General features: G+C 55.8%; 1 protein-coding gene across 1 annotated transcript in view; it reads right to left on the bottom strand.

The window, feature by feature from the left end:
* Window positions 1-23,864, bottom strand: part of ECE1 (endothelin converting enzyme 1) — a gene marked incomplete at its 5' end in the record, with an annotated part of 99,132 nt that extends 75,268 nt beyond the window's left edge. The window contains one exon of the mRNA XM_081086924.1: window positions 23,757-23,864. Coding sequence (XP_080943050.1) covers window positions 23,757-23,759 — 3 coding nt within the window. The remainder of the gene's footprint in view (window positions 1-23,756) is intronic.
* Window positions 23,865-25,394: the final 1,530 nt, after the last annotated feature.

Raw genomic sequence — 25,394 nt, 5'->3', positions numbered from 1 at the left:
CTTCATTCCGGCCCTTTGCCAACTGCTTTCCGACGTAACCATCATAACAACCCGATGGAAGAGTGTGGAAGTAGAGGCACAGAGAGGTTAAGTAACCAGTCCAGGGTCACACAGCTGGGGAGAGGATATGATTCAAACCCAGGTCTATCCAACTCCTAGGTACCACCCAATGGAATGGGAGCTCTGGGAAGAGATGCCCCACTAGGCCAGGCAGGCGTCCCTGCCTGGGACACCCGCACAGTGGCATTCCCAACCCCCTTCCCGGGCCCCTGAACTCCTGGCTGTAGCCATCCAGCCGGGGCTCCTCCTCCCCCCTCTAGGGCTTGGCTGCTCCTCAGCCCAGCTCAGGAGCCAACTGCAATTGCACAATTAACAATTAGGAACAACTTTTCTTCTCTTCCGAGGGAGAAAACAGCGTAAGACTTGGTGACAGGGACACAGCAGGACTTGTCCCAGAATTCATGAGGTCTGTCCTCAGTCCCCTGCCAGGCTGGGGAGGGAGGCTCCTTTCCTGACCCAGCCCAGTCCAGCCAGGAAATCCAGAACCAGGCAGCCCCTGAGCCTCTAGTCTTCCTTTCTCATTTAAATCCTACCCACCCCCTCACCTTCCCCCCAGGGAGACTTACTGGCTGCCCCAGCCCAGTTTTCACGTCCCTTTGACCCCAATACCACTGGTTGATCCTTTGTCTATTTAGTCAGCACCGCCTTCATGGGATTGTATCCCTAGCAAACTGTAAGCGACCCGCATTTGCTTTAACATTTTTCTTTGGTAAGCATCCATCTCGTCACCACGCCTAGTACAGGACACATAAAAGCTGCTTGATCCGTAGTCTGCTCCTTGGCTTGGAGAACTCCTATTCACCCTTTGGGCCCCAGGGCAAATGTCATCTCCTCCATGAAGTCCTCCTCCGTGGCCTAAGCTGCCGCATCTGGATGTATCTCTCGTAGAATAGCCTTCCCGCCGGCTCTGTGATTAATAACTACTGGCCAGGCAGGCACTGTGCTAAGACTGCTACACTCAATTCCCAATCTATCAATTACTCTGCCAGAGAGAGTCGCTCTCTCCAGTTAACGGGTGGGGTGATAAGGCTCAGAGAGGTTGAAAAGCTTACCTCAAGTCACAGCTGACAAGGGGCCGGCCTGGGATTTGAACTGAGGTCTGTTCCTGCCCCCAGCAAATGAGTCTTCTATTGGGGCAGGCTGACTCCCCTGCGACGGGTCTCTCCCACTGACTTCATCTGAATCCTGAGCCTAGCACGGTTCCAAGCCTTGTGGTTCCCTCACAGATCAGCCCCAGAAATGAGATGTCACTCATCCCCAACCCCACGGTGGCATTCCAGGCCAAAGGTACCTAACTAGCTGGCCCAACCTGTCTACCAGCCTCCAGGACAACCTCAAAAGCTCTAAGTACTTGTATCCAGGCCATTCCCCTCTCCCCTTTCCCCGTATTCCAGGCCTCTGTGAATCCGTTTCCTCTGTCAACAAGGGCAACGGTCAGAGAGGCCAGGGCTCAGGAAGGAGCGCAGGCTCTGGAGTCAGCTGACTCGGGTCCTGGCTGTGGCACTTGGGGAACATGACTTCACCTCTTCAAAGCCTTAGTTGTCTTAGCTGTGAAGTGGGAAGGACCCTCCTCACAGAGGACTGATTTTGATCTCGAATGTCAAGTGCCTTCCACACACGTCCACTCATTCAGCCAACAGAGATTGCTGTGCACTGACATGGCGTTTGATGTTGTTCACAGCAGCAAAGCAAACAGTAACATTTCTGTCCTTAAAGGTTTTTTTTTTAAGTATATTTTATTGATTTTTTACAGAGAGGAAGAGAGAGAGATAGAGAGAAACATCGATCAGCTGCCTCCCACACATCTCCCACTGGGGATGTGCCCGCAACCCAGGTACATGCCCTTGACCGGAATCGAACCTGGGACCTTTCAGTCCGCAAGCCGACACTCTATCCACTGAGCCAAACCGGTTTCGGCAAGGTTCCTCTGAGAAGGAACCCCTGAAACTGTTGGTGGACCCTCTCAGCAATCTTAAGATACAGTGGGCTTATCGGATTCCACTCCTTAACCTAAAAAACACATACACACCTGGGGAACTCTCCTGGGGTCACCGGGAGACACAGGCCAGGAAGCCCCACAGCCCTGTTTAAACAGTGAACGAGAAAAACCTAAATGGCTGGTTCTAGCAGCCTGGATATGGCAGGCTAGATCCATAAGGTGGAATACGACACAGCACCGACAACGAACTGGATACAACTCAGACACAACATGAAGAGAGAAAAGCAAGCTTCAAAGCCTCCAACCAATCACCTAAAGTTTTAAAACTCCTGAGCAATACCATAGTATGGTTTGGAAAGCAGAGATAGCTAATGAAAGTAGCAAGGCGGTCATTCAAGAAAGCAGGGTGTTTGTCCGTTTTCCTGGAAGAGGGGGAGGTGGGGAAGGGCGTCAGGAAGGGACATGTGTGGGAAATCCAATTGCATTTGGAATGTTCTGTTCTTTAAGTTGGGTGGCTGGTTCACCAGTGTTTGCTTTTACCGAACTCGATGCTTTTTGTATGTCTGGAACATGCTGCCACACACCCAAAGAGGCGTGGGCTTTGGGGGCAGAGACTTGGATTTCAAACCAGACCCGCGCTTTGCTGTGTGAGCTCAGTTCTCTCCTCTGTGAAGTGGGGATCGTTAATGAATACCCACCGCTAGCTCCCAGGACTCTTCTGAGAATCAGACAAGGTAACGTCTGAAAGGAGCTGGCGCACAGTAGGGCCTGGAGCACAGGGAAGGGGGCCTGGTGTGCATGTGGGGGCAGAGAATGGAGGGGAGGGGGAGATGGTGCACAGCAGCCGCTATTGTTCTTGCTGCTGGTGGGGAAATCTCCCAAAAAAGAACAGAGGGAGAAGGAAGGCCAGGCCACAGGCCTCCGATTACGGGGGACAGGGTTTACTGGTTCCAAGGCCAGGCTGGCCTTCAGTGAAACTAGTGGCACATCCGGGGCCCTGGCAGTTGGGCAATCTTGGTCCCTCGACCAGAACACATGAAGTCATGGCCAGGGCTGGCTGGCCTCCCTCCACCGCCCCCACCCCTTCTGACTCCCTGTTGCGGGCCTTCTCGGGACCCTCCCCTGCCCCGAGCTGGGTGGGAAAGCTGGGCTCCCTCCCTGTCCAGTGCTCCTTTTCTCTCCTGAGACCCCGGCTCCTCATTCTGAAGGTGGAGGCTTAGCCCCCTTGCATCTGAATGAATCTGTTGGAGACGCCAGCAGGTCCCAGGCTTCAGCAGGTGTGGCTGAGCGTGAATCCCAGGCTCAAGTCCAGGCTCAGGGTGTGACCTCAATATTCTTCTCTATGAAGTGGGGATCACAGGGAGAATCAAACAAGGAGCATCCCTCTCGAAGTGGTGGTGAAGAACGCTGCAGACAACAGGGTCTGCACCTCAACAGGGCAGGGGCATTAGAGGGCACGTTCCAGGTACCCAGGCACGGACTGCTGTTCTATTTAAATGATTCTTTCCAGCTTTCGCACAACCCAAGCGGCAGTTCTGCTGGACTTGACAATGACCCAGGGTGTGGGGGAAAGTGTGGGGACAGAGCAGGGCAGACCTGGGGTGAAGAGCAGCAGGAAGTGGGAGCAGGGGGCCCTGCCCAGGCTCTCAGCCACCCAAACCCTATGAAAACACCCAAAAACACCCTGCTGGCAGGAGCACAGGAATCTATCAGTGTTCCCGAGGGCCCAAGGGCACTTCTGGGGCACAGCTCGGAGAGGGCAGCAGCAGGGCGCGGGGCTGGCTGTGACATTTGATTTCAGATCATGACGCATCTGGGGAACATTCCTGTCCTTTCCCAAGCCTGTCCCACCCCCGTTAACAAAGGTCGGCCTGGGCTAGGGGTGTCCTTGGAGACCGGGCCCCAGTTCTGCCTCGGCCACCCACAGCGAGTCTTTCGGGCAGACATTTCCCCTCTCTGGGCTTGAGTTTCTCCATCTGTAAAAGGAGTGGGACACCATCTAAGGTCTCACCAATCTGTGAGACACGCTCTACAGCCTATGTAACTAGCAGCCAAAGTCCCTTCCCTGCAGGAGGTCAGCCTGGCCCCCTCAGCCCAGCCAGTGCTAAAAAGTAGACCAGGGAGTAACTGACCACAAGAACTCCAGCTACAGGCGGGAGAGAAAATGAATTAGGGTCCCTACAGCGTTTGCCTGGAAAGTGTGGCATCAGCAGAGGCAGATGCACAGGAATACGATCTAAGTTACACTTTCACAAACTCATCCTCTCGGCAAATCACATTCCACGGGCTTTTGACGGAGCTGGCTCTGTGTATTTCCCAGGGCTCGGTTTCCTCATCTGCTAAGTAAAAATAATAAAACAGACCAAACAGGTCTATTTGTTGTAAAGATGTGATAAGATGTTGTGTATACCCGACTTGGTACGTACTAGATGTTCAATAAATGCTGGCTCCACGACACCTCCCTGCCCATCTGCGGAACCTCCAGCACCAAACTGGCACCAGGAGGCCCTGGTGGCTGGTCCCCCAGCTTGCCTTACCCCCCGCCAGGCTGACAAGCAGCCCGGATGTTTACACTGGCCAGTCAGGGCCCCCTGCCTGCCTGGTACAGGCTGAGTGAGCACAGGCAGTACCTCGGCACTGCTCCCCCCTCTGCGTCCTGCAGATCACTCGCCTCCTAGGCTGGCCTTTCACTTCCACGGCACCATCACCCACCCCAGATCCTGTTTACAGATTCTCCTCACAGATTACACTGGTGTTTGCCGAGTCCCGCTGGTACCTGGCAGGACACTCTAACCCAGTCCATGTTGCTCTTGAGCAGGGGCAAGGTGAGAGAGGGCCAGGCTCTGGCAGTCCACAGCTGGGTGGGCTTTGGCAGCTTCCTCGTCTATAAATTGGGGTGACAGCAACAGGACTATTCCACAGAGGACTGTGACAGTTAAATGGGGTGATGTGGCGAAGGCACTCAGTGCCTGGCTCATGAAAGGCGTTGGGGAAATAAACTCTTAAAGACTTGTATTAGTGCTTTATGGGCAATTGAGGAGTTTGCCCAAGAAATCAGTGGGCCCTGAGAGCACATCCTAAAAATAATACAAAATTCTTGGCCAGATTGTACCAAACACTTTCTACGTACTATCTTATCACTTCTGCAAGGCAACCCAGGAGATATGATGCGTCATTACCCCCAGTTTCACAGGTGGGGAGCAGAGGTTCAGAGAGGTCGAGCCACTTGCCTGGGGTCACACAGCCCCTGTTAGGTGGAGAAAGCATGTGCCTGATCCAGAGCCTGTGCTCAAACCTCCACACTGGCCCATGTCCCTGTAGGGGCCTCATCTGTGACTTCCCTCCCAACCTTCCTTCTGGGCAGGCCTCCTGAGTTCCTAGCCTCCTCTAGGCCATGAGGGTCCTGGGAGCCGCCAGCAGCCTGGGGCTCAGCTGTGTAGCCCCTCCTGCCCATTGCCTGGGTGGTGACTCAAACTCAGTCACTGACTTGTAGCCACAATCCTGGCATTCACCAGGCTGCCCCTGTCTCCACAGAGGAGATAAGACATGACACAAACAACCTAACACAAACCAGAAATCAATTTAAGGGCCGCCAGGAAGGCCAGATAACAGGCTGGGACATTTACAGAGTGGGGCTCGGCCTTCCTGGGTAAGTCTGTGGCTGAATAACACAGGAGGAACTTCCCATGGGGAGGGGCACAGCCTGGGGGTGCCCAGCAGCCATGCCAAGGAAAGGGTTTGTTGGAGACCCAGGCCTGGGCAGGCAGGGCTGAGCGTGGAAATTCCCTGCGGTTGTGGCCGGTCGGTGCCTTCACAGGGGACCGACACAATGGATTATTTTTATTTTAGAAAAGGAAAAACTGAGGCTGAGAGGGAAGGGTGCTTCCTTAAGACCACGCTGCTTGAAGGGGCAGAGCCGTCCAGTTCCCAAGTCCGAATGAAACAGAGTTGTGTCTCTGGCCACTTCTTGTTGGTCTAGTCCTGCTTTCCCGCTCTTCTCTCTGGCTCCCAGGATGGCTTCCCCAGGCTCCCTGACCACTGCCCCCACGTGGCTCACGCAGGCTCACACCCCCATTTTACAGATGAGGACACTGAGGCTCAGAAAGAAGTCACGGGGTAGCTTCCCAGTGAGATGGAGTGTACGGAGACTCAACACCTCACCTGAGCCCAGAATGCTGCTCCCTTCTCTAAGGATTGGGAGAGGTCAGTGCTGCCCACTTCGGGCCTCCTGACAGATGCTTCCTATGACTGTAGGCACCCTGTGGGGAATTTGGTGGCCCTTCACCCAGCAGCAGCCAAAGGATTCTGGCTGCACAGATGCCATGGAAACACCAAAGGATGCTCTGAGAGCAAGAGACCAGTCAGTCTTCCTCACCTGGCTAGTGCAAAGAGCAGGCCAAGGGCACAAGCTGGGGCTGTGACAGGGCCCCTCCCCCCATATGTCCCACCCTAGGGCCCCAGATCTTATGACAAATAAGGCAGTGCCAAATGTTGGCACAGGAGACAAGGAGGTGGTGCCAGTTTGGTCCCAGGAGTCAAAAGCTGATCTAAAAATTTTTTAAATTGTTTTTTAATTGATTCTTTTTTTAGAGAGAGAGAGAGAGAGAGAGAGAGAGAGAGGAAGGAAGGGGGGGGAAGAAAAGAAAAACATGGGTTTGAGAGTGAAACATCAATTGGCTGTCTGCTGCACACCGTTGATTAAGCTCGTAACCTGGGTATGTACCCTAAAAAAGAATTGAACTGGCAACCTTTCGATGCACAGGACAATGCCCAACCAACTGAGCTACACCAGCCAGGCCTGAGATTATTTGATAAAGAATTTTTTTTGCCCCCATACTTGCCTCGTATGGATTTATAGGTATTTATCACCCACCTACTATGTGCCAGGCACTGTCCAAGGTACTGCAGGGACAGTGGAGGTCAAGCCAGGGTGAGGGGGAAAGTGTGGGGACAGAGCAGGGCAGACCTGGGGTGAAGAGTAGCAGGAAGTGGGTCCCCAGAGAGTGACCGGTACCCAGGGACATCTGAGGACACAGCTAAAAGCCTTCACTGAAGCCTCGTTTATTTTTATCTTAAAAAGTCGTGCCAATTCTGCATTCTACTCCGAAGCAGTACTTTAAATTTTACAACTCCCACTACATCCCCCAGGGCAAGCTCATGCACTAGTATGAAATGCCCAAATATAAAAATTAAGCGTGAAACCTCAAGAGTGCATACACTGGCCTTGAGACAGTGGGGAGGAGAAAGGACTGAACCCCCAGAATAACAGCTAAAGAGGAAGAGGAGGAGGAGGAGGAGGAGGAGGAGGAGGAGGAGGAGGAGGAAACCAAAGTATACCTGGTCCCCCCGACTCCTTTCTCCCTTCTTTCTCTTCATGCTTTTGTTGTTTATCTCACTTACTCGTTATTGTCTTTTCTTTTTAGAGAGAGTTGGGGGAAGAGACAGAGAGAGAGAGAGAGAAAGAGAGAGAGAGAGAGAGAGAGAGAGAGAGAGAGAGAGAGAGAAACATAGATGTGAGAGAGAAACATCAATTTGAAAGAGAAACATCGATCAGCTGCCTACCATACACACCCCAATCAGGATGTGCTCTGACCAGGAATCGAACCCGTGACCGTTCGGTGTACAGGACGACACTCCAACCAACCAAGCCACACTGGCCAGGGCACACTCGTGCTTTTTACACATATTTACGTGCCTACTGTGTGCCAGCACTGTTCTAGGTGGAAATCCTAGGGAACAAGACGGGCAGAAATGCTTATTTGTTAGTGGGAGGAGACAAGTAAGAGGGGAGGATGCTGGACTGTGGTAAGTGCTAAGGAGAACACTCAGGCAGGGAGGGAGGACAGAACATGGGAGGGGCAGTTTTCAGCAGGGAGGCGGGAAAGCCTGTCTGAGAAGGTGACACCTGAGCAGAGACTAGAAGGAAATGAGGCTGCTTTGCAGATGTTGCCTCATTCATTTTTCACAGCTGGGGGGTGGGGGGAGATTACGATCCCTGATTTCCAGATGAGACAAGTGAGCCTTGAACAGGTAACATGGTTGCCTTAAGGTCACCTAGAAAACAGCGGAGGAACTGGGGAGAGTGTAAGGCTGAGCCCAGGCCATCAGTTCCTCTGGGGAAGATGACTGGGAGCACCTCTGCCCGCTCCCCCTGCACCCCTGTCCCCAGCAGACATCACTAATTGATCAAATCCATCCGCTGAAGCCAGATTTCCAAGTCCTCAGAACAGCCAATCAATGGGGTTGGCACATGCCCCCTGGAGGTGGCTGAAAAGACCACAGGGGACTTAGGAGGAGAGGACTGGAGGGCAAGAGGTGGGGGGGGGGGCACATCTTCCAGGTTATAAGGAGCCCTTGGCTACCCCCACGCCTTCTTACGTTGATCACGTATAAGAGATATCAAGCCGAAACCGGTTTGGCTCGGTGGATGGAGCGTCGGCCTGCGGACTGAAGGGTCCCAGGTTCGATTCCGGTCAAGGGCATGTGCCTGGGTTGCGGGCATATCCCCAGTGGGAGATGTGCAGGAGGCAGCTGATCGATGTTTCTCTCTCATCGATGTTTCTGACTCTCTATCCCTCTCCCTTCCTCTCTGTAAAAAATCAATAAAATATATTTTAAAAAAAGAGAGAGATATCAAGGGGTAGAATGGACCCTCTCTCCCAACTGAGGGCACTGGGTGAGCAGAGGAAGAGGGCGGTTGGTCAAGGGAATGGACCCGCTCCCTGATCAGCCCAGCACGGTTCCATCCAGGGTGGCCCAATGGCTGTCACAGCTGAGGTTAGTGACTTGACTGGGCCTGGCTGCCCCACCCACACTCACCCCGGAATCCCTCCCGCCATGGCCAGAGTGTTCTTCCCAGCTGAGAAACAAGCTTGGAGGGGCCAGGAGGGGCTCTCCCCCCATCTCCTTTCTCCCTTCTTTCCACAGGGAGAGAAACAGTCAGGGCTGAAGAAATGACTCGTTTTCCCTAGAGAGGGCCAGGGCCGGGCTGAGTCAGGCTGGAGGAGCCTGCGGCCACCACCGCCTGCGCTGGCAGAGACGGCTCTGGGCCCAGGAAGGCAGGGACAAGTGGAAGCGGAGTGTGCCCGTCTCTCCTTCCCCAGCCCTGGCGTGTCCCTGGGGTCACCCAGCACCGCTACATGGAACCTGGTGGAGAAGAAAAACCCTCTGGCCTTTCCTGACCGCCTGCCTCCTGGGGACAGCCAGGAAACTCAAAGTCACGGGGGTGGGAGGTCTGTGAAGAAATCTCTTCCATGGAGGGATCAGATCGCCAGCAGAAACACTCACATGTATTTTGTTCTGGGTCTTGTTCTTCTTTCTTTTTGGGGGTGTGTGTGGATGGGGAGTGGTTCTTGTTATTTAAAGAAACACTGCACAATAGCTAGGGGTCAGAATGGGTTGCAACGTGCAGCTTTCTGTATTAAATTTTATTTCTCCATTAGCTGGCATTAACGCTGACAGAAGGGTCCCTAGTGACAATATGAACAATATACCGACTCCAGGACTACCCAGGAAAGCCTGTCCTCCATCCCAGTTCTAGCCCTGAGGTGCGCCCTCCCTCCACGCACCTGCTGGGCAGCTGCTGAGGGCGGGCAGCTGCTGAGGGCGGGTATGCTGAGAATACCAAAAACAACAGGGTCTGCCCTCGAGGACGCCCCCGCCAGGACAGAGAAGTAACAGTCACACTTAAAGGACATAACTGTCCAGAGGACAGAACAGTGCCAGCTCCTCATCTAGCTGGCACCCTGCCCAACCCCTCCCAAAAGGGTACCACCTGCTCCCGCCAGAGAGCCCTAGATGGGGTTCCAGAGCAACCTTCTTCTCACCTCCTGTGCTGGCCTCCTCTCTCCTTGCTGCCGAAAGACAGCCTTCCTGAGCCCCTGGCGCACCCACCCCTCCACGCAGACACTGCGCAGGACCCTGCAAACACTGGCTCGAGTCAGCCCGAATACTGGCTCGGAGCTGTGGGCCTTGGCCCAGTACCTTACCTCAGCAAGCCTCAGCTTACTCATCTGTTAAATGGGGACACAACTGGACCCATCCCTTTAGAGTCGACTCTATGAAATGAGTCAATGCACAGGCTGCTCCCTGCACTGCGGTTCCCGCCTCCTGCTCTATGGAGAAGACAGGTAAGAGAACATGAGGGCGGATGTTAGAAAGCGCCGCACACGAACACAGGGTCCTGGTACTGTGCTGCCATCAGCCAGAGGCTCCAGGATCCCAACCAATCACCAAGCCCTGCAAGTCTGCCCTCAGTATCTCCATCTGCTTCTCTGTGAGGCCATTAGCGGCTCTCTCGCCCGCCTACCTCGTTTCCAACCTGATGCCCATTTCCTACCAGTGCAATGGTTTCCATAACTGAGTCCCCTGCTCTGACTAGTCCCAAATGTGCCCCACCCTGACTCAACGGGACAGAAGGCCCAGGCGCTGAGCCGGCAGCACTGTTTTCCCGCCCCCTCCCAGCCCTCATCTTTCTCCCTCCCAATGCTCTCAGCCAACGTTAGCCGCGTCCCCGTCTCCATTATCACACAGCACACAGCTCCCTGAGCAAAAATACCCACGTGGGAAGCTAGGAGGGGCCACGGAGTTGGGGCTGCGGGAGGGGTGGCAGGAGGAAGAGATCACATTTCTTGAGTACCTAGTATGTGTCAGGGTGAGAAGGGCTCAGTGCTGGGGGGGAGGGGGTACAGAGCCTCAGGAGACTGTGGTGTGGGGGGGCGCGGGGGGGCCTAGTCTCCAGGGGACCCAGTCCCAGACAGAAGTCAGGCCAGGGCCCAAGGTTTAGGGGCAATTGTCAGGGAGAAGGGTCCTGAGGGAAAAGCAGGCTCTGGAACCCAAGGAGAAAAAGGGGGGCCTGCACCCCAAAGAGGAAAATAAACGTGGACCCAAATATAGAGGAGAAGCTCATGACAGGGAGCTGTGTCTGTCTTGGATCCCAGGAGGGGACGGCTTAGGCCAGGAGGGGAGATGGGGAGAGGCCTGCCGAGCTACAAGTCCATGTGCATGAACATTTCAGATTCTTATTCGCCAGACAGGGTTAACTGGGGGGACAGAAAGGACATCTTCAATGGCAGCCAGCAGTTTCCAGTTCAAGAGGTTTGGAGGAGGGGGTGTCTCCCTACCCCTGGGGAGACCCCCTTGGCCGAGGCCCAGGCGTGGCCCAGTCCCCTTTCTCTCCATGGCAGGAGTCTCCTCAGATCCTCGGGCCGCCCCCCACCCCGGCCAGTGAGGGGCTGTCTGTGTACAGTGGCTCCAGCCCCCACCCCAGCCCCACTTCTGTGGCTCCTTCAAAGCCTGGGGAGGCCCTCAAGGCCCAGAGGTCACAGAGAAAGAATCTGAGGTCAGAGCACAGCCCCTCCCTTGCTAGATGCCTATAAAGCCTCCTTCCCTTGAAGCCACCAGACTGCGTATGTGTGTGTGCGTGTGCATGTGTGCGTGCGTGCGTGTGTGTGTGTGTGTGTGTGTTGGGGGGGGGGGGTGGGGATTGGGAGGCACGGGGAAGGGCCTGGAAGAGGGACTCCACAAAAGCAGTGACCAGGGATCTGGCCCTGGGTCACAGCCTTGCTGGAAACCCTGGGACAGGAGTCCCTGCCACTGACCCAACGCGTGCCCTGACCCGCATCAGCTCACACACCTTTCTGGGCTCTGGTCTCACCTGTCAGAGCAATGAGCTGGATGCCCTGCCCCGTCCCCGTCCATCGCCAAAGCCCTGGGGATGCTTCCCCTCAATACCTCCATCTGCTTCTCCCGCGCCACCACCTGCCACCCCCTTCTCGCCCCTCCCCAAGGCCCTCCCCATTCAGCAGCCAGAGCGAGTTTATCAGGAGGCAAGTCAGATCCTGTCATCTCCCCTGCTGGCACCCCTTCCAGAACCCTCCACCCTGCCAGCTGTAAGTGTTTGCCTTTTCTTCCTGTGCGGGCTTAAATGGGGAATCTGGTGCAGAAGAAAACAGAACCTAAAGTTTACGGATTTGAGAACACACACACACACACACACACACACACACACACACACACACGGCTTTCCACTGCTCCTGGGATAAAGTTCAAACCTCTCACCTGGTCCACATGGGGGGTATCCACTCCCTGGCGACCCCTCAGCCTCACCTGGCGCACTCCTGCCCTGGCTTCCTACTCCAGCTACACCGAGCATCTATAAGGTCACCCATTTCAGGCCTTTGCACATGCCATTCCCTTGGCCTAGAATCTTTCCCGCTCTATCTTTTTACCTGATTAACACTTAACCCATCCTTGGCACAAATCCCTAAGACCCCAATCCCTTCTAATTCCACCCCTGCCAGGCGCTGGGAAATCCACCTAGTAGTAAAATCTAGTGCCAGGCGACTACTGTGTGGTAGGCATGGGTCCCAGCACTTTGCAGGAATTATATTGCTTGTTTAAACCACTCCATGAGTTTGGGATTACTAGTATTCCCATTTTACTTATGTAGAAACAGATGATTAAGGAATTTGCCTGAAGTTGCTTAAATAAATGGCAGAGCTGGAATTCAAACCCAGGCAGGCAGGCTGTGGGGTGGGGGAGGGGGGCTCAAGCTCTTGATCTATGTCAGTGCCTGGAGACAAGACAGGGCAGGGAAGTTCGCCCGAGGTGACCTGTGCTTTGACAGAAGGCAGTCTGGGGGTGAAGGGGGTGAGGAGGGCAGTGGGAACGCAGATGGGTGGGCAGGGGGGTGGTCAAGAAGGTTTCTGAGAACAGCTATGGGACGCATGTCACTGTTGCTGTTAGCAACACCGCCTCTTAGAGTGGAGAACTGAATGTGCACACTTGGGCCGGGATCAGATCTTCTCTCCTTTAGTGTTTGCGACCATCCTGAGAGGGGGCTGCTATCCCCACTTTACAGGTGGGCAACCCAAGCCTCAGAGAGGAAATTTTACCTGCTCAAAGGGCCTTTACAACAAACAAGTGGTGGATCCAGCGCTCAAGTTCAAGTTCCAGACTTCCATCCCACAGCCCCTGCTCTTAACCCCCAGGCCACACTGCACACACAGCAATCAGTGAGTGTGTGGTAAGGATCTGCTGCAGAAGGTGGGGGGCCTCTTTTCCATCCTGGGCCTGCATTTAGCGCCTGGCTGCCCCATGCAACCTACCCAAGCCTTGCATGCATGTGTGCATTCTCCCCCCCCCCCCCCACACACACACACGTGCAAACAGCAGTAGAGGGGCTGAGAGAATTTCCTCGCCTCCCTGCCTACTGCATTCACCACAACTGGAAAGCCACTTCAGTGAAGGCTAGCACGCAGGTGTTCTTTCCGGCTCTTTGAAGGCTCAGAAGGACAGACCCCAGCAGTAATAATGTTAACAGGAGCTCCCATTTACTGAGAACCTATTACATGCACCGTCCTATAAGCTTTAGAGCAGTGGTTCTCAACCTTCTGGCCCTTTAAATACAGTTCCTCATGTTGTGACCCAACCATAAAATTACTTTCATCGCTATTTCATAACTGTAATGTTGCTACTGTTATGAATCCTAATGCAAATACCTGATATGCAGGATGGTCTTAGGCGACCCCTGTGAAAGGGTCGTTCGACCGCCAAAGGGGTCGCGACCCACAGGTTGAGAACCGCTGCTTTAGAGCCTCAGACCAACCATTCCAGCCACTCTTCATAACCACGCCATGAGAAAGGGCTGCCCTCACCCCACCCACACAGGGCAGGACCGAGGCGCAGAGGTGGTCCTGCCCCAGGGTGGCCCATCTGGGACTACGTGCAGAGCTGGGACTAGGAGGCCGGTCTGCCGACTCCAAAATCCACATTTTCACCAGAAGGAGCACGAGATGAGGAGCCCCAGAGATCAGGGTCTAAGTCGTGCTGCTAACCACCAGTGTAGCCCGAGACAAGTCCCTTTCTCTTTCTGAGCCGCCCGCTGTGTCCCTGCGAGGAGATTGGCCTCGAAGCTGTGATGATGTCTAAGTCCCACCTCCCCGAGACCGTTGGTGGCTCTGTGAACTCCCTTGCCCTCCCCTTCTCTCCGCCCACCACCCCGGAAGCCCAGCAGGATGCTAAGTAACCACCCACTTGACACTCAGGGGCACGGAAAGATGAAGTGCCGCCTTCTCATGGCTGCCTCCTGCCTCGGTTCGGCCCGGGACACCCAGAAACCACAGAGCCACAGGATTCCCTGAAGCCAGGTGGTGGGAGCCGCAGCCCAGGGGGCGGAGGAGCTGGGCATCCCCCGTGGCCAGCACTTCCTCTACCCTCACTTCTCAGCTGTGAGGAAGTGGGGGAGGCAGGCTTGGCTCTGTGCCCGCCCCATTTCTCTGGGTCACAGGGCCTGGTGGTGGGAATGTGGTCACCCTGGGAGTCCTAGGCTCACCCTGGAAGTCTGAGTTCAAGCGGAAGTGTTAAGACAGATCTGACCGGCTCCACGGGCAATCTGTGCCCACCACGCTCTGCGGCCAGAATGTCTTGCAGCCTCTGCGGTGCCCTGTCCCCGTCTCCCATCCTCTGAATTAGCTGCTAAAACCCTAGATCCTTGACTAACATAAGCCTCTTTGCTCTCACCCGACACCAGCCTCCCTGCCTCACTCCTGCCCCCTACAGTCCATCCTCCACACAGCAGCCGGGGCCTTTTTTAAAAAAAAACAAACCAAGTCAAATCCCCCTGCAGTGCCTTCCATCACTCTGAGGAGGAAATGCCAGCATCACCATGCCTGACAGGGCCCTGAATGACCTGGCCCCTCCCTGCCCACCTCTTCCTCCACCTTCCTCCCTTGCTCCCTCTGCCCGGCCACATCGGCCTTCTTGCCACCCACAACATGCCAAACCCCTCATCCTCTCTCAGGCCTTTGCACGTGCTGTTCCTCTGCTCAGAACTCTCCTCTCCCACATCTTCACCTGACTGCCGTCTCCTCAGCCTTCAGGTCTCAGCTCAGATGTCACTGCCTTCCTTGTCCACCCATGTAGGGCAGTCCCCTCCCCAGCTCACAGCCACTCTCCACGGCATCGCTCTTCTATTTCCTTCCCTTTCTCTGAAGCAATCTTGCGGTGGGTGGGTGGGTGGTTTGCCTGTGTGGCTGTGGCCTCCTCCCCAGCATGTATCTCTGCAGGAGCAAGGATCTGTGCCCCATCCACGTCGGTGCCCACAACGAGGCTGGTCCTCATGTCACCCTTAGATGAGGATGCGGGAGCTCAGAGAGGTGAAGTGACTTGCCCTCGGTCACACAGCCAGGAATTGGCAGAATTCACACCCAGGTCTACCTGGTGTCAGGGCCAGCTCTGCGAAGCCTTCTCCATGGATGGGGTTCCCACAGCCTGGGGCCGAGCTGGGGGGCTCCCACCAGGGAGGACTTACTCACTCTGAGGCTCTTAGGGAGGATTCCAAAAGAGAACAGCCTACCGCTTACTCACGTGGTCCTCCCTGGGAGATACGGGACAGCTGGGGCTCACCATTGGGGCAGGTGCCACCCTGGAGCTGGGGAAGCACAGAGCAAATGGCTCCCAAATGAGGGGAGACCACCAGAAACGAGGAAACCATCAACCTACCCAATGTTCCGCAGAAGGGGAGACTGAGGGCCCGGGAGGGGAAGGACTTGCCCAACATCACACAACCAAAATGGCCTCAGGGCCTGGGAGCTCCAGGGCCAGAACCTCCTCCCAGCCATGACGAGACCCAAAGCCCAGGGTCCAGGCAGAGGGCCCGCCCAGAGCTGCCCGGCCCTGAGGGCAGGGGCAGGGCCCACCAGAGAGGATCTGAAGCCTTAAGACAAAAAAACACTGAAATTCCTTCCTTCCTTCAAAAACACTCATCAAGGGCTTCCTGTAGCCTTGGGTAGGTGGGTGGGCAAAGAGGTGAACAATATACTCTGAAAGTGGAGCCCCCTCCCACCAAGAGGCAGTTTCTGTGAAAGTTAAACACACATGACCCTCTGACCCAGCAGCTCCACAAAGAGACACGCAAGTGACACTGCAGTCCAGACTGGAATCCGCCCGGATCTCATCCATGGACATTGACAAAGGACCCACCAGCGGGAGGCAAGGCGGCCTAAGAGAGTAGCAGATGCTGATCCTGGCAGCGGCACGGACGAACTGAAAAATATTCAGTGTTGGCTGAAGCTAAAGAAAACCAGACCAAGCCCGGCTGGCGTGGCTCAGTGGTTGAGCGTCGACCTATGAACCAGGAGGTCATGGCTCAATTCCGGTCCGGGCACATGCCCGGGTTGCGGGCTCGATCCCCAGTAGGGAGCGTGCAGGAGGCGGCTGATCAATGATTCTCTCTCATCACTGATGTTTCTATCTCTTTCTACCTCTCCCTTTCTCTCTGAAATCAAAAAATTTTTTTTTAAAAAAAAGGAAAACCAGACCAAGAGTATATGAATTCATACAGATCAAGTTCAAAACCAGGCAAAACCACCTGGAAGGGGGATTAGTGGACTGAGCACACGGAAACTCTGAGGAGGTGAGAATGTTCTCCTTTTGGATCGAGGTGGCGGTTACACAGGTGTGTGCATTTGTAAAAATCGAGCCGTACAAGGTATGTGTGTCTTACCCAAGTAAATTGCACCACAATTTTTTTAAATGCACAGTCTTGCTCTCAGGAGGCACAGAGTAGAACCCGGACTGGCGTGTGGTTCTCTCTGTCATGCTGGGAAGAGAGGCTGAGCCCCCTCTGTGTGCGGGACAGAGCTGGTCCTTCGGAAACAGCATCTGGTGAAACTCTCCCAACTGCAGTACAAAACAGGCTCCCACAGCTCCAGATTAAAGCGCCGAGAGGTGGGAATACACTGGTCCAAGGAGACACAGCAAAATGTGACGGAGCCGGGTTTGAACCCGGGCCCCCTGGTCTCAAAGGCCCACTTCTGCTATATGGGCAGCCCCCCCTCCCTGCCCCCCCCTGCCCCTTCCACCCCTCCAGGTTGCCAGGCCCGGCCCCACGCCCCCTCCTCTGCCTCCTGGAGGAAACCCCGAATGTCCTAGACGTGGTGCTTCTGTGAAAGCTCCTTAGGAAATGCCTCCTCCCCTCCTTCCGCCTCCTCCACCCTCCCTCAGCCCTGTCACTGCCACATCTCTGAGGTCACTGCTGCCCTGGACCTCTGCCCAGTGAGAAGGAACCCCAGAGGCTGGGCGGCTGTGTGTGTGTATGTGGGGGTGGGGAGCAGGTGAAGGGGGTGAGGCATGTGTTGACCAAAGGGCTTTCTCAAACCCCAGGCTCCCCCAGCCCAGCCTGTGACCCCTGAGCACCAGAACTTGAGGTTGCAGTCCCCACCCTTGGCTCCAGCTCCCAAATGACGCAACGCAGTGTCCAGATTCAGGGAATCATAAAACGTCTACTTGGAATAACCACCACCACCATTTATTCACTTCTTATCCTGCGCCAAGAACCGTCCAGAGTTCTCTCATTAATCCCCACCAACGACCCTCCAAAACAGGTTTATTAGGCTCTCGTTTTATCGATGAAGAAACCAAGCTCAGAGGGAGGTCAGTGACTTGCCCACAGTCCCACAGTGAGGAAGTGGTAGAGTTGGGATTCAAACCCCGGCCTGGCCAACTTCCAGGCGGAGCTCTGAGCCAGAGAATTACGCTTGCAATCCTACATGCCATTGCTGGAAAGGCCCCTTCGGTCCGTCCGTTCCAGGCGGGTCATTTTACAGAGGAGGAAACCAAGGCCCAGGAAGGGAGACGGCCCTGCTCAAGGCCAAATGAAATGCTAACGGCAGGGCTTGCGCTGGAAACTCAACCTCCACCCTTGGCCTTGCTTTCAATGACCAACCAGATCATAGCACCAGCGTAGGCCACGGGCACCTGGACGGGCAGCCCCGTGGGAGGCTCTGGTTCCAGGCAGAGGTAAATATTGACATTCGGTGTTTACACTGTAACCCTACTCCTCTCCTGGCTGTCACCCCACGCCTGCCCTCCAGTCTTCCTCTCCAAGGAGGAAAGGAGCCATGGGGAGGAGGATGGGGGAGAGGAGGGTTCTGGACCAGGAGCGGCTCCTCATGCTCAGGGGGGGCATCTCCAGTCAAGGGGCTGGGGTCTCCGGGCAGTGCCAGGAGCTGGGGAGCTGGGGGTCGAGCTGGGAGTTACAGGCTTGGGGTTAAGTCCCAAGACCAGTCGGTGGTGAATGGGGAGAAAAGGGCTTTACTGTCAAGTGCTATGCAAAGGTGAAAGACAAAAAAAAATCAGTATTTCAGCCTGGCCAAGGTACAACCCCAATCAGCAACCAAGGCCTTTGGCTACTGGCTGACTGGTCCATCCCTGTCCCCGGGGCCTTTCTTGGGAAGGCAGCATTCCTGCGAGGCTGAGTGGCAGCTTGGGCCTGAAGCCAGAATCTGAAGGAAGCCGGGGGGGCCCTGCCCAGCTGCAGTCCCTCCTTCCCTAAGTGACCCTGGAGACCCAGCTTTTACAACTGCAATGGGGACAACCTGCTCCCTCGGCTGGTGTGAAGTCCGAGAGGTTACATTTAAGTGCCAAATGCTGGGTGCTCTCACCCTCAATCTGCCCATCTTCATAATGGGGGATGTGAATTAGGTGGTTATGAATCCATCCCCCTATTACATTTTTATTTATTGACTTTAGAGAGGGAGAGAGAGGAAGGAAGGGCGGGGAGAGGGAGAGAAACATCCATTTGTTGTTCCACTTATTTATGCATTCATTGGTTGCTTCTTGTCGGTGACCTGACTGAGGATGGAACCCGTAACCCTGGCCCATCAGGATGATGCTCCAACCAACGAAGCTACCCAGGCCGGGGCCTGAATCCCCTTCTAACGCAAGCGCTCCGTGGTTTTAAGAAGACCAAGCAGCCAGGCCCACCTCCCTGTCTCTGGGTCCTGAAGTTAGATCCTCCCTCAGATAATTTCCTGAATGTTCTCCAGAAACGTACTCCTTTGTTGACATCTCCCCCTTGAAAACCCCCAGTGAGCCAAAACAGGGCAGCGGGTATCCCAGCCACCCATGCCCTCGGGGCCCCAGAAAGGACAGAACCCCCAGAGCCTAGACAGTGGGGTGCAATCAGCATTGGGTTATTAAAACTTTGCCCCCCCCTCCAGACTATAACTCTTACTAAGGAGAATATCTCATTTTAATTTCTCCAGAGCTTGGCTCCTAGGAAGCATGTCATTCCACTAACTGAAGCTCGAATGCCATCTCTTCTGGGAAGCCTTCCCTGATACACACCCACGGCCGGGTGACTCTGGATCTGCATCCTCAGGTTGATACTTGTCATTTTCTACCTTGTTCAGAGGCCTTTAGGACCGTGGCTTTTTCTCCCCTAAGAGACTGAAGTTCCATGAGGCCAGGAGCCCTGCTGGTTATTTTCTGAAAGGGCGGGGAAGGTCAGTGTCCACAGGGAAAGGGACTTGTGGGCTCTCTGGGGACACAGCCGCCTTCTCTCTTTACTGCCCACGTTGGGCAGCACGATGGGGGTGTGGTGTGGGGTGAAGAGGGCAGCGGCTGGAGAGGACAGACCACCACGTCTCTCCCAGGGCCACTCCAGCAGTCTCCGAACTGGTTTCCCAGCCTGCAGCAGGCCCCTCCTTTCCTCCAATCCTCCACAAAGCAGCCGGCGTGACATCTCAAAATGCAAATCTGCCACGGCACTGCCTTCGCTCTGAACTCCTGAGTGGCTCTCCACTGCCCTCAGACGGAGCCCCAAATCTGTAAGACCCTCCCTGTATACACCTGCCCCTGGCCACCGCCCAAGCAGTGCCTGCAGAGCCTCCAGATGAATTAATTCTCGAATGTTCTGGTCAATCGTGCACATAGCTGCCCCTGCCTGGAATGTTCTGCCAGGTCCCATTCATTCTCTAGGCCACAGCTCTAATGTCATGTCCTCAGGAAGCCTCTTCTGATCCCGGGCCTGATTCGCCTGATTCGCCTATCTGCGACACAGCACCCTGCCCGTCTCCTTGGTAACAGTAATTGCACTTGCAATTTCCTGCTCCATATCTGCCTGTCCGCCAGACTGTGGAAGAGAGACCCCTCGGTCTCATTCACACTGACCGCAGCCCCAAAGCCTTATATTGTGCCTTGGTTGGTGAATGAATGAGTGAATGAATGAATGAATGAAGCAGTTTGACTATAGCAGGAGTGCTTACCTAGTTAACTGAAAAGAAATAATTGAGAGGAAACACAAAAAAGTCAAAAACAGTTGCTGATGGTTCCTCCCTCACTACAGACATCGAAGTGTGGACTTTAGCCAAGCTGGTTATCTTGGCTAATGCCTGAAACTCCCTGCCAAACCCACCCTGTAGCCTTCTTACCCCTCCTCTGACAGGGCCTGGTCTCTCCGATTCTTCCTGGGAAACAACCTATTTATCTTTAACAAAAGCTGACAATATGCCTGTTTGCCAAAAATCATAGCAATGCAAGGAAAATGCTCTGGGACCCCCCCAGACGGCCATGTGGCCTCACATCTTCAAATAATAGCACTTTCCCTCAAGTTCTCAATGGTCTGCATTTCTACACTTATCCTAGATTGTGTCCTCATGATAGCCCGAGAAGAGAGCAAATCTGCCCCACCTGGTCGGAAAGGAAGTAGGTGGCACATCCAGTATTCAAACCCAAGCGCTGGGCCCTGTCCCCGACTGAGCCACTTGCAGCAAAGATGGTTCCCACCCCTCAGCGGGGCTTTAAGCTCAGTCCCTAGCTTGGAATGTGAAGGAACATTCTCAAATTTTCCCTGGCCCCCGGGTTCCTAACAGGACTCGTTGGTGTGCTGTTTCCTGTTGTCCTGGCTGAATCACCCTGATGGTCCCCAGCTCCCCACCCAGGTCTCTAACTCCTTGGCAGGTAGTTCTTAAAGGCCTCAAGTGGAGCCTCCCCCTCCACCTCACTCCCCACCCCCATCCCGCTTTTTATATCCTCCCTCTACAACATGGATAAACACAACAGCATGGTGCCCCGACAGCAGACTGGGGAACACCGGGTGGGCCTCTTTCCCTGAAACCCATCTGCCTGGTGACCTCCAAGCATCCAGGAGGTTGGTGGCCTCTCTGACACTATCTTGCTGTGTGACCCTGGGCAGTGTCCTTCACCTCTCTGTGCCTGCTGCTGGGTGGCATGAGGACAACTGGAGACAGAAGGTATAAAAAGCTTGTTTGGAACCCTCACCCCAAGCCTGCACTGGACGGGGGGTGGGGGGGGTGGGGGGGTGGGAGGGGCGGGATGGGGGTGGGGAGTGAGGTGGAGGGGGCGGTTCCACTTGAGGCCTTTAAGAACAGTGCTGACTACCTGCCAAGGGGTTAGAGACCTGGGTGGGGAGCTGGGGACCATCAGGGAGATTCAGCCAGGACAACAGGAAACAGCACACCAACGAGTCCTGTTAGGAACCCGGGGGCCAGGGAAAACTTGGCCATGCTGGAGGGGAGGGAGTGCTGGATTTGTTTAAAACCCATGGAACAGGAGGTCCAAGGAATAAACACTTTCGCAGCCCTCGGTCACCCCCACCTCAGGAATGAGCACAGGGACTAGGGTTTAAGGGAAACCACAGTAAGGGAAGAGGCCTGACAGCAGCCTCCACCCCACCCACACACGGGTCAACAACCCATAGGGCAGCGCCAACTCCCCAGCCAACCTAAACCTTTGCCTATCTGGCCCCAGCCATGTCCCTGGCCCACTCTCTCTCCTCTTCCCCGGCTCTCGCATGCCCAGGCGCCAGTCAAGCCCCACTCTGGCCTTCCCAAGGCTCTCTGCTCACACAGGTCTTCCTACCTCGACATTCTTTTCAATTCAGATGCCACCTGCTCAGGGAAGCTTTCTCGCATCCGTCCAGCCAGGAGGCATCCCTGGCCTGGCACGATATCTCTACTCTCCCAGAGAGATGCCACTTAGTCTGACGGTCCACGCAGATATTTATGGACTGGCAGAAGCTTCCTTAGCGCGGTGTTTACGACAGGTTTTTCCTCCCTAGCCCAGGGCTTGGCATATCGTATGTTGTAAGTATTCCATAAGCCTTTGCTGAATGGTGGACAAGTGAATACTCTGGTAACTATCACTGTCTGCTTCTTCTCTCTACCACATGGATAAACTTTCAGATTAACATATGTCAGGCGGAACTTCTCCACTTGAGCTCCAGGCTGGACAAGGAAGGAAACTGGGCAGTATTTGAGCATCGCACTCTCCCTGGGCTATCTCACCGAATCCCCACACCATCCCCGCGAGATAAGACTTATCTCCTTTCGCAGATAAGGAACCTGATACTCAGAGGTGAGGGTGCAACTTGAAGTCTCTGTGGAGAAGTGGAGGGGCTGGAATTTGAGCCTGAATTTGTTTGATGCCCCAAAGCCTGGGGTCTTTCGGCCAATCGTTTGGGGGGGGGGGGGGAACCTCCGGTTGTACGGCTCTGGAAAATGTGGCCAAGGCCAGGTGACCACTCTTGGGGGGTTTTAAGGAGAAAGACATCGTCTTTCTGAGCAAACAGGTTAGGTTGGACTTGGAGGCAGAGTGGGTAATATGACCTCAAAGTCTCACCTCCTTTTATTGCCCAAATCCTGAGACCTTAAATCAAGTGCCGGTCCACAGGGAGTGAGCTCTCTGCCACCCAAACTGTCCAAGCAGAGCACGCCAGGGAGAGGTTCCAGACCGAGGAGGTTGGCTAAATCCAAAATGATCTACAAGCACCTCTGGGTGTGGAGCCAAGCGTAACTTCATTATTACGGACTCTGAGGCAGGTCGTGGTGGAGGGGGAGGTAGGTATTAGTGAGGCGAGGAGAGAGGAAAGGGATGTTTAAGGGGACCCCAGCTCTGGGCAGGGCAGGAGTTGGCCCTGAGGAGTCACTGGGGGATTCTTCATGTCTACGGGGGGCCCCCATTCTGCCCCCACCTGGACACCCTCAGGCTTGGCAGCATTGCCACAGAGAAGTGGTGGCTGCATCCCTAGAACTGGCACATGCCCTCCTCAGGCCCTGCGTGGTGACTTGGGCCACTTCACAGGGCACAGAGCAGGACTAGGACGGAATCAGCCGGGCCCGTCCAGAAGGAAGGAAACCAAAGAGAAGTAGGTGGCCTTGGCCCCCATGATGGAGAGTCAGATGTCAGGTTAGAGAGGTGATTTAAAGGTCTTGGCTTTCCTTCCAGAGACAAGCTCCCTCCCTAAAACAGCCCCAACAAGCCCAGACCAACGGGTGTCTACCCTGGGGCTTCAGAACGCCCCCCCACCCCAATCCTGAAGTCTCCCTCCCCAGCTCCCTTCTTGATGTTCAGCTCCTCCTCCGCGGACCCATTACTGGAGATGCTGGGGAGACCGGACTGCAGGGCGCAAGGTCCCCAGGTGTCCCCCGGGTCTCTGGCAGCAACCAGCCTGTCTGCCCAGCCTCCGCCTCCACGCCTTGGGCCACAGCAGGACCGCATCCCCAGTGTCCGGACCATGCCCTCCGAACGCGCCAGCTCGGCCACCCACGATGCCCCCAGCCGAGCCTGGGTCCAGGCCCACCGGCGTCCCGGGACACTCAGATCCGACTGGACCCAGCCGCTTCGGAATGGTCCCCGACCCCCGCTCGGACCCAGCCTGGATAACCGGGTCTCCAAGCCCAGCCGGGTCCAGGGGCTTCCTTCCGGACGCCCCAGACCAGAACCAAAACCGAACCGACTCGGCCACCTCTAGCCCTCCGCCCTCGGCCGGGCAGCTGCCCAGAACCAAGTTCGGCGTGGCAGCCCCGACGGAGGCGAGCGCGGCGCCGCCCGGCGAGCCGAGCCTGCCCGCGCGCCCCGGACCCCCGCCTTCCCAGCGCGGCAGCCGGCGCCCAGCCCCCGGGAACCGGGCGTCACGGCCCGCACCGCCGAGGCGGGGCCGCCGCGCACTCACCATAGCGCGCGCTGCGCTCCGCGGGCTCCCGGCTCCCGGCTGCTGCTCCCGGCCGCGCTCCGCTCCTCCGACTGCGCGGCTGGCTCCCGGCGGCTCTCGGCTCCCCGCGGACGAGCGGGGCTCTGGCGCCGAGACCCGGGGGCGGGGGGCGGGCCCGGCGAGGAGCCAATAGCGGGGCGCGGGGCCCGGCCGCGAAGCCAATCACGTGTGGAGGCGGCCTTCGCCCCCGCCCCCTTCCCGCCACCCGCTCCTTAACCCTGGGCGCGCCGGGGCTGCAGCCCGAGCGGGGAGCGGACCCCACGCGGGCGGGGTCTCCGGCTTCCGGGGGCCGGTCCAGGCGTCGTGCAGACGGGCTTTGGGGAAGGCGGGTCCCGGGGAGCAGCCCGCTGTGCCCGGTGCGCGGCGCCGGGAGCCTCGGCGACCTTTGTCTCCTGCCTGGCGCCAGCACCCGAGTGTGACCAGGGCGCTGCAGCTTCGTGTGTTTGTGGGGGGAGAGAGAGAGAGAGAGAGAGAGAGAGAGAGAGGGAGAGAGAGAGAGAGAGAGAGAGAGCAAAAGCAGAGGAGGGATGAATCCCGCGTGCCTGCGTGTTTGTGTGTGCCGGAAAGACCGGCTGACTATATTTGGGGTTTGTTACTGCGTGCTTCTGTGTGTGTGTGTGTGTGTGTGTGTGTGTGTGTGTGTGTGAGAGAGAGAGAGAGAGAGAGAGAGAGAGAGAGAGAGAGAGAGAGAGAGAGAAGAGAGAGAGAAGAGAGGGGGTGGGAGGGAAGGAGGGAGATGGGCCGAGGGCTCTCTGTGCCTGTGTACTTGCATGTCCAGGGGACAAAGTCTCTCCACTGGTATGTCTGTAAGCGCACTGAGCGAAGGAGGAAGGCGCAGAAAGGGATGTGTGGATGCAGTGGTTGTGTGGTGTGTGACCTGTACATTTGGGGCCCCCTGTGCATGCATGTTGGTGTGGTGGAAAGAGCCTCTGTCCCTGATGTGAGCAGGTAGAGACCCAGTCCCTGTGGCTGTGTGGTGTCCCGTGTGCATGGGACCACGTGCTCCTGGGCAGTGTGTGCGGCAACCTGGAGAGCGAGGAGGGCGTTCTGTGGGCGTTACTCTCCCCCCTTCCATTCAACAGCGCTCTGAACTCTTCAATGTGGAGGAAAAGACACAGGGAGGAGGGTCACCTATCGAAACCCACAAAGCGTGCTGCGTGCAAAACAGGGAAGCGTGGTGGAGAGTGGAGGGTTGGGCCGTGCCCTGAAGGGGACAGATCATCTCTGGCCAAGACACTCAGCTGCCCAGACCAGGGCTGGTTTCAGATTCCTGACTTTTCCTCAAGCATCTTCCTGAGAACCTCAGCTTGATCCCTAGGGGGACATTCTGAGATCCAGGAAGACAGAAGATGGAACCCAGTTACCCTGCTCTCCATTTGCTCACAGTGTGGTGGGGGATCCCAATCCCCAGTCTGAGCCTCAGTTGTCTCCTCTGTAAAATGGGATTTGTAATGCCTGCCCACCTCCCTGTACTGACGGGAAGATTTGCGTTACTATACATGTGGGTCCTTGGTAAGCTTCAAAGCACTGGAAAACATTAAGCATCCATCCCTTTATATAAAGTTCAAAAATAAGGAAAATTAAGTTATGCTATCGGAA

Source organism: Myotis nattereri (genome assembly GCF_964212035.1).
Source record: "Myotis nattereri genome assembly, chromosome: 3".
Lineage (NCBI taxonomy): Eukaryota > Metazoa > Chordata > Mammalia > Chiroptera > Vespertilionidae > Myotis > Myotis nattereri.
Note: the sequence above shows the minus strand (reverse complement) of the source record. Positions and strands in the feature narration are given on the sequence as shown.